We start from the raw sequence: 12742 nt of genomic DNA on the forward strand, positions 1-12742 counted from the left end.
CAGTGACATGCATCTCTTCCCAGTTCTGTGCTCTGTGACGTCATGGAGGTAGCCTGGAATCAGCCATGGTGACGGTAGTTACCCTGATTCTACAAATCAGAGCCTTCTTATTCCTGAGCGAGCAGATTGTTAAGACTTAGCCAGCACCCCTGTGGTCTCGAAGCATTGGATATATTCAACACAGAGCAACAATGCAAACCTGTTTTAAATTTCTTCAGGGAGAAAGAGTGATGGCCTCCTCTCTGCAGCAGGACATTTAACTTGAATTGCATGTGCTCTTCCTGTAACATAAGTGCACCCCCTTTTCCTCTGTCCTCTGCGGGGGTGAAAATGTGTTATCTTCAAAACAACCTTTCAATAATTAGAAAATAGATGTCTCCTTGGTTTTAAGAATTTTATCCCTGCACACAAGGTACAAAAAATATTCCTTCTCTAGCTGGTCTAATATTTCCTAGATTTCTCTTGCAAGGAAAGTGAATTATTTTCTCTTTTTATTTGAACAAGCAATGATTGGAATTACCATAAGTGTTTCCATGGGGTTTGAGCTTAACTGTAAAAAAAAAAAAAAATACTGTCGCCTAAAACCCTGGCTTCTGCCTGGGATGTCTTTCCCTGTGCAGCTTACACCTTTGTATGAGCTGGTGAAGGAGGTCCCCTGTGCCGCGGTGAAGAGACTCTACCTGAGACGGGCTCTTGAGGAATACCTAGATGAGACCGACCCCTGCCACTGCCGGCCCTGCCAGAATGGGGGCCTCGCCGCGGTGGAGGGCACCACGTGCCAGTGCCACTGCAAGCCGTACACGTTTGGGGCGGCCTGCGAGTATGGAGTCCTTGTGGAGGATGAAGCAGGTCAGTGCACTGACTCTTCTCTAGTTATGCTGGGCCCATCGAAAAGGGGAACCCCTTCCCTCCAGCCCTGAGATTGCGCTTCTTGGTGTGTGGAGAGGAGGAAATCTCACTGGGTATTTAAAAATATATATATTTTTATTGATTTCAGAGAGGAAGGGAGAGGGAAAGAGAGCTAGAAACATCAAAGATGAGAGAGAATCATCTATCTGATGATTCCTGCAAGCCCCACACTGGAGATTGAGTCCACAACCCAAGGATGTGCCCTGACTGGGAATCAAACATGATTTCCTGGTTCATAGGTCGGTGCTCAACCACCGAGCCACACCAGTAGGGCTCACCGGGCATTTTAATTCAGTGTCTCCCACGCTCCATGTCCGGATGGTGGACCCTGGGGTCAAGGCCCTTGTCTGTCTCTGTTTTTCTGTCTGAGCTCACAGACCACCATGCCTGCCGCCATTCCCCACCTGCCATTAGACTAGCTTAGTGCCCTAAACACCTCCCATCCTTCCGTTGTCGTCTCAGAAAGTTTCCGTCATAACCCAGGTCTGTGGGGCATGGGCTTGCACTGCCTAACCTCTCTGCTGGCCAGCTCCTTGAAACAGCTCTGCTTCTGTTTGTATTATGTCCTGCCCATCAGTTATTCATGGATGCTTGCTGAGCATCTGCTGTGTGCTTGGCAGTGTGCTTGGTGCTTTAAGCACTTGGAACAGGGCTCCGTGAAGTTACTTTATGAGTAGGCCACGCATGAGACAACTATGTACATTTGTCTTCATATTTACTTATATGTCTCTCTCTCTCTAGAACAGCGGTCGCTAACCTTTCGGACCTCACGGACCACCGGTTGGCCACCGCTGCTCTAGAAAGATTGTTTCTTAAGATCAGGACTTGATTTTTTTTCTTTATTTCCAGAGCCTGACATAGAGCTTAATTTTATAGAAGTCACTTATTAAGTGTTTGATGCATGAATACATACATGACTAAACGATGGTTGCTTATAGACAAGCACCAGGAAGGCATCCTTGCCTTCAAATGCCTCCCCTGCCTACCTTCCTGGTAAATTGAAATTCCACCCCTGACTCTCCCCTTTGTGGCTTGGATTTCCAGTCATTTGATAAAAATGGGAGCTTCCCCAGCTGGTGAGGAATGGAGTAGCAATCATAATATATCAAGCTATTATTACCCCTTATTAATATACTCAGGGGACTACTTTATTAACTCAGTTTTTAATGATGGAAGAAAGCATAAGGAAGATCATGGGAAACTATTATACAAATTAGTTTAGTTTAGGTGTGTGGTACCGAGGAGTGGGAGATGGGATAGGGGGCAAAGAGGGATAGAGGTTGCACAGTAGAAATAGCTAAGGACCAGTATACATACCCACTTATTGTGGGAAAATAATGCTTTGGGGAATGGTGTCTGAGAGCAGATTCTAACTAGTAAAGCGAAGTTCTTAGAAGATGGTGCCAGCTCTCCCCTGGCTCCCCCACGGAATGTGATGGGGGAAATACTAAAAGACTGTGAGTCGTGCATCAGCCCGGAGGCGGAAGGTGCCAGGGTTGATTGAGGAAGTGCCTGGTGTAGAACTGGGGAAGGATGCTAAGAGGAAGGAAAAGCAGTTCATCTGCTTACACACTTCCCGACTTTGCACAGGGCCAGCCCTGGGCTTGGCAGCCTGGGGTACCAGTACATTATGTCCTTCTCATGCCCTATCACTGCTTGAACAAGAGCAACTTATTCGCTTTATTGAGAGCCTGTGGCACGATGAAAAGAACCTGAACTCAGTTGTAAGACACAGTTACAGTCTGGATGTGGCTCTTGGCAGCCAGTATGGCATCGGGCATGGCATTCAACCACTTTTGTCAGATTCCATACCTTTCACACAAAAACGGTGACTGACCTCCTGCCCACCTGGCCTCATTCTTGTGAGAAGTGAATAAATGATGGAATGTACGTGGTACTTTGAAATGGTTTTAAAACGATAAACACATTGAAGATGTTATTGCAAGAAGTTTGTTAATGCAGCCATGGTATGGACAGCCCTGGTCAGTGTGCAGAGACCGCTGGCATTGTAAGGGACCTCAGTGAATGCCCAAAGTAATAAATCCCCTGACGTCCCCTCCCCCAAGGAGCAGGGAGCTGTGCAGCGAGCTCCACAATCTTCTCTGCAAGTTCTTCCTGACCTTCCTCTTCTCTTACAGGAAAGGTGGACGGAGGTTGGAGCTGCTGGTCCTCTTGGAGCCCCTGTGTTGACGGAAGGAGAACAAGGCGCCGTGAATGCAATAACCCACCTCCCAGTGGGGGCGGGGAGTCCTGTATTGGAGAACCGTTGGAGAGCAGGCAGTGCGGAGAGGAAGATGAGGAGCTGAAGAATCTTCGGTGAGGGGGACCAGACCTCCTGGCCATTACATAGGACACAGTGTCCCTGCAGTTTGCGTGAGCTACCCGATGGCTACTACTAGATGATTTGGACGTGAAACAGTCGTTTATTTTATTTTATTTTTTATCAGTGACTGCCTTGCCCTTTAGCACAGGGGTCAGTTGAAGGATGGAGGCCTGGCCTGGCCACCTTGCACACATGTTTCAAGTTTTCCTGATTCATCGTTTAAAAGGCTGAGGAGCTGGGAGGCAGTGTGGTCCCATAGATACGAGCAACTTGGTGTTGACACCAAGTAAATTGGCCACCTCCGTGCAGTGTGACCTGGGCAAGGTCCTTGCCACACCTCTAAAGTTAAGATCTTCATAGTAGATAAATTGATAATAGGCTATAAGTGAGATTAAGCCTGGCACGGAGTAAGTATTCAATAATAGTTGTATGATTTTTCAGACATACCACTCCTCATTTATTTTTTTATTTAGGATGAACCATAAGGCCAGATGCTTAAGATGGCTAATATCTTTTTTAAAAAAGTCAAACATTTTTTATTGAGGGAATAGCACGTTGTGATTCCTTCCACTGTCTTAGTCCCTCCTGAGTTGGAGTCAGAATCTTCAAATTAGCCCCTTTGCTCAATGCACAGCTGTCTTCTCCGTCAGCCCAGGATTCCTTTAGTTGGGATTCTCTGACCTCCACTTGAACAGGGACATACTTTAAAAATCCCCCACCCGTAATCTTTGGGATGCAATTTCTTTAAGCAGTTTAAGTTCCTAAAAGCTAAATTGTGGGGAATATATCACAGTTTTGGCAAAGGATCTAAAATCTCAATAGTTTCTGGTATTGACACGTCTTACCTCCAGTTTTTACTCACGAACCTGGCAAAAAATATGGCAGTTCTCAGGGTCACCACCGCAATAAAAGAGCATGACCCATGTCTCCATGTCGGCACCAGAGAAGGTGAACATCTCGACTGTCATTTCACACTCACTTCCTGTTGCCAGGACCTTGCAGATACTCTCTCAGAGATGCCCAGCTGATGAATCGTACCCCTGGGTCAGTGGTTTTTTATGCCATCCCCCACTGTGTTCACTGTCCTTACTAACCTCTGCCAATCGGGGATTGGCACACGTTCTAGTCAGATAATGTGAGGTCATGGGAATGGAAGAAAGTGTGACCCCTGGGTGTCTGGAGGTGTGATGCCTTGTTCCCAGGTCTTCGCTGCCGCCTCATCTGACGTAAGCAATGCCTCCTGACGGAGGGAGGTGGGAAGCATGTGGGATTTTGGTGAGCAGACAGCACTGACCTCAGGGTGGGTGCCTCTGGGAAGAGGAGGTCTCTCAGGAGGCCGCTGCCCGCTGGATCGCTTCCCCTGCCTTTAGACACAAAGCTTGACGGGAAGGGGCACCCTAAGGAAGGCACTGGAGGGATTGTCACTCTTCTTGGTGCTCAGAGGAGGAAAAATGATGAAAACGTCACATTTCTGAGTCTCCTCAGAAGGTGGCGAGAGGCTGAGGATCTGAGTCCGGAAGGAGGCCGCACTCAGGCCATGTCCAATGCTTTCCCTCAGATTCCGTGCCCCTGGAGTGCAGGCCATAGTGGCGATACGCGAGCCTCAGAGGCACTATTGAAAACACTGCTTCCTGGTGGCTGTCATTGCTGTCACTGTTAGGAGCTCCCTCTAGGGTTTGCCTTGTGAGAAGTAGAGAGAGCATGATTTTAAGAGCCTGACTAATTAGACATGATCCAGCCTTGATATCTTTTACTCTATAACCTTGGACAACTTATTCCAACTCTCCAAGCCTTTGTTTACGCCACACGTCTCATAGATTACAGTGAACTGAGGCAACACACATCCGTAGAGTGACTGCCAAGAGCCTAGACACATAGCGCATGCTCAGTCAGAAGTGTTTTTTTAAATCTTTATTGTTGAAAGTATTACATAAGCAGAAGTGTTGTTATTTTGTCTTACTTCTTTTGCAAGATCACTAACTCTAATTACCTTATTTTTATTTTTTAAAAATATATTTTTATGGATTTCAGAGAGTAAGGGAGAGGGAGAGAGAGAGAGATAGAAACAGCAATTATGAGAGAGAATCATAGATCAGCTGCCTCCTACACGCCCCACACTGGGGATCAATTCTGCAAAATATATATATATATATATACATATATATATATATATATATGTAAATGGTATCCTCTTATTTATTTATCATTCATTCTTTCATTTAATCCTCATCAAAGGATATTTTTTCCATTGGTTTTTATTTTCATTTTATTTAAAAAAATATTTTTATTGATTTCAGAGAGGAAGGGAGAGGGATAGAGAGTTAGAAACATCCATGATGAGAGAGAATCATGGATTGGCGCTTCCTGCTTGCTCACTACTTAGGATCGAGCCCACAACCCAGGCATGTGCCCTTGACCAGAATCCAACCCGGGACCCTTCAGCCTGCAGGCTGATGCTCTATCCACTGAACCAAACCCGCTAGGGCTGGGCACTTTATTTTTAATACAGAATTAATTCTGTGTTAAAAGAATTTCAGAACCAGCCAGCAGGAGAAAAAGTAGGTCTGAGACAGGTGACCTCTGAAAGTTTCACAAGTAGGTGTGTTGCCCAAAGAAAGACTTGCCTTTCTGCTGTTATTTTTCCCCTACTACTGGCCACTTAACTATCTTTTGCAAGCCTGAGTTTATGTTTGAGTTTTCTATCACAGGTTGTGATCAGATATTTGATCCTGACAATGACAAAAATATTACATTAACCTACTTACATGAACACAATCTTTTCAGATGCAAATAAAAAATTTGCTGTGGTGCAAAATATTGATTATACTGTGGAAATTCATCACATTAATTATATTTTGTTTTCTTTCTCTTCCAGATTGCTTGAACCCCATTGTTTTCCTTTGCCTTCAGGTCCAACAGAATTCTGTCCACCACCCCCTGCCTTGGACAACGGATTTGTTCAAGTTGGTTATGAGATATATATTTATATATATTTTTTTCTTTACACATACTCTTTGTGTCAAGTTCTGCATCTCCACTGTTCTCATAATCCATGTCCTTCTTCCACAAGGAAACACAGCTGTAAACATTTTATGTGTGCATTTTAGTTTTAGTGATGAGAGTTTTAGACTTTTGTTCTTTGGCTGAAGGCGTTTAGAATTCTGCAGAAGTCAGTACATCTTCTGTGGCAAGGTAAATCAATATTTGCCACCCAATGAATTAGAAATGCAGTCATGCCAGAGGGCGGCTAAACATTTCCATTTCCACTCAAATAGGAATCTATAAGCAAGTTCTTCAACATGAGGACTTCCCCTGTTCTTGCACTGAAAGAAGTCTTTGAAAAAAAGTCTCATAAATATGGAGTCTAGGATGGAGTATTAGGTTTATTCCAGGAGCCAATCAGACAATTAGTGAGTGTTGGTGAGATATGGGTCAGTGTTGAGCAATTTTCTTGTTCAGGAAGGAACACGAGTCAGCTGCTACTTGTCATTCTTAAGAATCTTCCTGGCTTGGGGGCTCTGTGAGTTTGTGCCCTTCTCACTCCTTGTCATGATGAGGCTTGGGCCTCAGACTCAGTGAAGCCTCCTCTTGGCTCACACAGGAGATGCTCATCAGCGTTCTCTGTGGCCAGTCTTGCGTTCTCCACGAACGATTTTGCCTCGCAGGGTCCAGGCCCTAGAACATACATACACTGAGATTTTGCTCAAATTTTCCCAAATGTAGGCAATATTGGGAAGTGGAAAAGCCATGTGTGTGTGTGTGTGTGTGTGTGTGTGTGAGAGAGAGAGAGAGAGAGAGAGAGAGAGGGGCCTAGTATGACTGACACTCATTTTGTCCCACTGCAGTCACTATAGTCCATGAAGTTCCTGAAGGTAGCACATGCTCAGAGAATGAGGCCAAGCAGACTATTTTCCTTTAGCAAATGCTGAGGCTGCTGTCCCAAACTCCAATACATGGGCTGCCCTGTCAGGAGCTGGTGGTTACGAACACTGCCCCGTGGATGGGCTACGTCACAGCCACCCAGAACCATAATGATAGAGATGGCTGCTTGCCCCTGTCTTCCAATTTTTTCGCATTCTGTAGGTTTAGGGTAGATCCCCAGAGTCTATATTTTTCTAAATTGCTGCTAACAGTTCTGAAATAGAGCCAGGTTTACACAAGTGTTGAGCTTGACTTTGTTATACGGGATTCCCATTTGTAGGGAAAAGCAGATCCAGTGTCCATCCCCATTTTCTTCAAACCTCCACACCACTCTGGGCCTCTGTTTCCTACCAACGTCCATGATGGAGCCAGACTGGGCCAGGCCTGGCAATGAGAAGAAGGAGGCACCAAGGAATCTTGTTCTTATGCCTACAGCATAGTTGGCCCAGCGCCAAGCCCTCTCCCAGGCTGGTTTCTTTACTGTACCTTTGGGTGGAAGAGATCAGCAGGATAAGAAAAGGAACCCAGAGAGACCCCAAACAAGCATGACTGCCCACCTGAAGCTCAGACTTCAAATTCTCCTGTGCTTCACCAACAAAGCTCACCTGTTGGCATTCTAGACTAATGACATGCCCTTATGTCTGACCCAGCCCAACAGCACTTTCCTTACAGGGTGGGGTGGGATAAGATCAACATTATGCTTCCCCCTGTTGATTTTTGGAAGAAACTTAAACTTTCACGAACACGCTAAAGGGATTTCAACCTGTCAGTTCACACCAGCATTCATCAGGCAGTATTGCCCATGAAAAGCCCTTAACACCTTTCTACGAAGGGTTGACTGACAAGGATGTTTCCCAAATCTGATAGGAAACTGACTTTAACTGAAAGTTTAAGGGAAAGAACTTACTTGGGCAGTGTGTACTAAAGTACTTTTAGTCAAATTTTTACTACAGAGAACAATCAATAAGTCATAGTACAGTGGCATTACTGACATTATGTCCATTGATGGTGGGATCAGTGTTGTTGGCTAGAACTATAAACAAGAAAATGCTTTTATAGACAATTTTTAAATCAGCTATTTGAATGAAGGTTGCCTAATGATTAAAAGAAGGCACGGTTTACAGACCAAATATATCTAAAGAAACATTGTGTTATTGCAAACTGGGCATACTCTTTCTCTCTGTTGTATTTCTGTCTAGAATGAAGATACCACGTTTCCTGTTGGGAAAAACATAGTCTATACCTGCAGGGAAGGATACTCTCTGGTTGGAGACCCTGTTGCCAGATGTGGAGATGACTTACAGTGGCTCACCGGGGAAAGGCATTGTCAGAGTGAGTGGCCTTGGCCATTGTATAAAATTTAAGAGGAGATAATAATGTGCAAGAGAATGAATCAAGATAATCGCTTACCATGTGTGCCATGTCTTGACCTCCCTTTTCTGAAAGGCTCCTATGACCCTGCCTAAGTTTCAGGAGTGCCTTGAAAAAGCCCTCAGCATTCTCTAGCTGATGGAACTCCTGGTAGGTATGGCACCTTTTGTGATTTTAAATTTTCTGGGACATTGGAATTGGCCAGGAAGCTCAGATCTGGCTAAGACTATCAGGACATCCTGTGAAGTTCAATGACTAGGTGTATACCACAATCACTCTACTTCTTTAGATGCTTTGGATCCTATTCTGTTCAGATATAGGCATCTTGTCACCTTAACATTACTCTGGCCTCCATCTCAGTCGTGCTGCCATATTAGTTTGTTCTCACGGACATGGTGTAGCGTTATACTTTTTCTATATCAATTCGTCTGTGCAAAGCAAGGAACACTTTAGTGAGCACATGCACATTTTTTCTCTTGGGTATATAGTGCAATTTCTACTTTAAATTTAAAATATGCTACCATCTTCCATGTAATCATACAGTTTACATCCCTACCAGAATCGGAGAAGTTAAGGTTGCTCTGTATCGTCATCCACACTTGATAGCATTTATCCTTAAATTCTTTTTAGCTATACTGGTATATAGAGATATCTTATTTTTTAACTTGTATTTTTAAATATTTTTTGAGGCATAGTGATGTTAAGCCTGTTTTCACATGTTTATTGGCCATTTGGATATCCTCTTTGGTGAAGGGGCTATCTAATCTTTTGTCCATTTTTTAAGATTTGTCTGTCTTTGTCTTATTGGTTTGTAGGACCTCTTATTTCTGTCTGTCTCTGAAGTCCTTGAGCAGAAATTATTGAAAATAAATATAAATATTCCCTAGCGAGGAGTAATAAAGCCCCAAATTGGTTCTATGAAAAGATCAATCCAATACTTATGCTTGAAGAGCTTCTTTTCCTTTATTGTGAGTTTACTGGTAAAAAACCATTCTAGTCTTTGTTCATCTTAAAATGCCTTCATTTTTGAAGGGTATTTTTATTGGGTAAGGCATTATAAGTTAGCACTTATTTTCTTTAAACCCTTTGAAGATTTCATTACATTGCCTCTAACTTCACTGTTTTTGAGTGATAAGTCAGTTCTTAGAGTTACTGTGTCTCCTTTGAAATCATATTTTTTTCTGCCTGTCTGCTTTTAAGATTTTGTCTTTGTTTTTCAGAAGCAACTCTTTTCCCATGTGTTTTGGTATGATTTTCTTTGTCTCATGCTGGATGATACTTAAAGCAGTTCTTGAACCTGTGCTATAATGTTCTCTGACAATTTTAGAAAATTCTTGACCATGTGTCCTAAAATATTACCTCTTTCCCAGTCTTGCTCATCTCTCCTCTTGAGACACAAATGATACATTTTTAGACTATATATATTATGTATGTTATTTTCTTTGTTTTATATCATTTTCCCTCTTCCTGTTTCATTCTAAATATTTTCTATTGACCTATCTTAAAGTTTGTTAATTCTCTGTACAGTTATATATTATGTGCTTTTAAGAAGCCTATTGAGTTCTTAGTTTTTTCCCAATTCTAGATATTCCATTTATCTACTTTTTTTACACTTTCTAATTCTCTGTTGAAATCACCCATATTGTCATTTATTTCCCCCCTTGACATGTTAATCATAGTTATTTCAAGGACCACGTTCGTTAATCCCCTTATCTGGATCTGCTGTGGGTCTGCTTCTATAGTCTTTTTAAATTTGGTCAAATCTTATTTATTTATTTATAAGAGAAAGTTTATTTCGAAATTTACAGAGGTAGGAAAAGTGAGCCAGCTGGGCATGGAATCAGGAGAAAAGTTATACAAGAACAAGAAGGAGCCTTGGAGCTCAGGAGAGAGCAAGGCAAAGGGAAAGGTGAAAGGCGGGCGGGCTCCCAGGAGGGAGAGCGAGCTGGGAATTCTTATCTTTTTAAATGTTAGATTAGTTTTGGTTGAATGCCAGACTTTATGTGTGAAAATTAGAGAAATGACTTGAGGCTCTGGACGATGGTATCTTCCTGGAGAGGAGATTCAGTTCTGTGCCTGGCAAGCAGTGAGGCTGGTTCCTGCTCAGCTTACCTTTGTTCCTAGTGTGTGGCCATTAGTGAACAGATCCCAGTGGAAATTTTGACATGGAATTTCTACTTAGGCCCCTTCTCAGCAGGACTGGACTCTAGTTTCTGCTCTCCTAGCCCCAAAACTCCAGTTGTTGAATCATTGCCTTCATGCCTGTCTCCCAGCCTCTGAGCTGCAGCTTTCTCCTCTGTGTAGCAGCCTTTCAGCATTTTCCCCACCAAGTTTACAAATACCTCAAGGAGAAAGGCACCACCAAGTGCTGTAACCATTTAGTCTTCCTTTCTCTCTGGAATCTCAGGCCTTCAAAACCTGACTCATAACTTGTATCCCCAGCAGCACACAACATTCTTGGCAAAATAGAAGCACTCAATAGATGCTGTTTTGAATGAATGAATAAATGGATTTTCTGATGAAAATGGTGCAGAAATAGGGCAGTAGTTTGTAGACTATTGTCCAAGGTCCATTAGAGAGATTGCCAAAATTTTTTTAAAAAATTGTGAAATCTGACTTGCTTTCCATAAAAATCTATGCTGAGTTCTCAGTTTTCTCTTTGCTGCTTTTTCAAGTAGGAAGTTTGAACTAATAAACATAACCAAGCAAGAAAGAATAAAGATTGGAAACCAAATAACATTTAACACATTTATGGTTGCAAGGTTAAAGGCAGTTTTTTAAAAAAATTCAGCTAGTAAAATATGCAACTGGATACATGCTAATGACACACAAATAAACACAGATCCCGCGGAAGTTCTACCAGACTGGAGAGATTCGTGGCGGCTGTGGAAAGTCTGGTTTGGACAGCAGGCTGGACTTCGGGTCTCTGTTTATAAGGCTCATGCATTTTAAGTTGTCACATTGCTTTGTGGTGGGAACTGTTTTGGTCTTCAGTCTTTCATTGGTCAATTACATGTGGGTCCCGGTGGGGCATGTCTTTGTGGGCACCCTAAGAGTGAGCTCACCTCTTTTTCTTGTCTTCCAAGGTGAAAAAGCAGAGCAAGTATAACAGTGGCATTCAAGGAGGTCATGTTTTTACAAAGATGGTTTAGGAAATCAATGGCCCTTATATTCTGCTCTTCTTCTTTTTCCATCTTTAGGAATTGTCTGTGTTCTACCAACACTGATGGACGGCATACAGAGTCATCCCCAGAAACCTTCCTACGCAGTTGGCGATAAGGTGACCTTTTCCTGTTCGCGTGGCATGTCATTAGAAGGTCCTTCGACATTTATCTGTGGATCCAGCCTTAAGTGGAGTCCTGAGATAAAGGATGTCCGATGTGTCCATAGAGGTGAGCAGTCCCAGGTCGGTTCAAGGACACCTGCACCCAAGCACGTGACAGTCTTTGCGGCGGTCCTTTAAGGCCTTGAGTCACCATAATTGCCTTCGTCTCTGCCTGCCATGAGAAGGCAGTCAGTTCATAGAACAAATAGCAGATTTTTTTTACATGGCACAGATAGATTCATGGAATGCAAAGAAAGGCAAGGATACCCCTGGTGATTCTTAAATTTGAACTGAAATCCTTTATATCAAAGTTTAGCTTTGTATCACTTACAGTGCCAAGGAAAAATATTTTGAAAAGCTTATTTTTGGTTTCCTTCTGATTTTTTTTTTTAAATATATTCTATTGATTTTTTACAGAGAGGAAGGGAGAGAGATAGAGAGTTAGAAACATCGATGAGAGAGAAACATCGATCAGCTGCCTCCCGCACATCTCCCACTGGGGATATGCCCGCAACCCAGGTACATGCCCCTGACCGGAATCGAACCTGGGACCCCTCAGTCCGCAGGCCGATGCTCTATCCACTGAGCCAAACCGGTCTCGGCTCCTTCTGATTTTTAAATGTACTTTAATGTAGCCCAAAGTTGAGATAATAAGTTATATAAGATGTTGTATGTTTTATTTATGGGCTTTCAGAGATTTTATTAGTATTATTGAAATAGAAAATTAAAAGCATTTTACAAAGCAGAGGTTATTGAAGAAAATGTGTTGTGGTTTGCAAAGTTGTTCTTAATAGTGTAAAACCAAAAGTCTATTATTTTGAACATTAGGCAAATTAAAATGGTTTTTCAAGGAAATTAACGGAGGAAGAGGTTTGGAAAGCCAAACTATTTCT

At 42.9% G+C, this 12742-nt stretch overlaps 1 protein-coding gene across 4 annotated transcripts in view; it reads left to right on the plus strand.

The window, feature by feature from the left end:
- The window catches only part of C7 (complement C7), a 47585-nt gene that overhangs the window by 24696 nt on the left and 10147 nt on the right, over positions 1-12742 (plus strand). For all 4 annotated transcript variants that reach the window (XR_013995858.1, XM_081088881.1, XM_081088882.1 and 1 more), the window contains 5 exons: positions 621-849; positions 3048-3225; positions 6108-6195; positions 8353-8485; positions 11725-11916. Coding sequence is in view for 3 of the 4 variants with exons in the window: in XM_081088881.1 (XP_080945007.1) it covers positions 621-849; positions 3048-3225; positions 6108-6195; positions 8353-8485; positions 11725-11916 (820 nt within the window). In the remaining variant the exon portion in view is untranslated. The remainder of the gene's footprint in view (positions 1-620; positions 850-3047; positions 3226-6107; positions 6196-8352; positions 8486-11724; positions 11917-12742) is intronic.

Source organism: Myotis nattereri (assembly GCF_964212035.1).
Source record: "Myotis nattereri genome assembly, chromosome: 4".
NCBI classification, from domain to species: domain Eukaryota; kingdom Metazoa; phylum Chordata; class Mammalia; order Chiroptera; family Vespertilionidae; genus Myotis; species Myotis nattereri.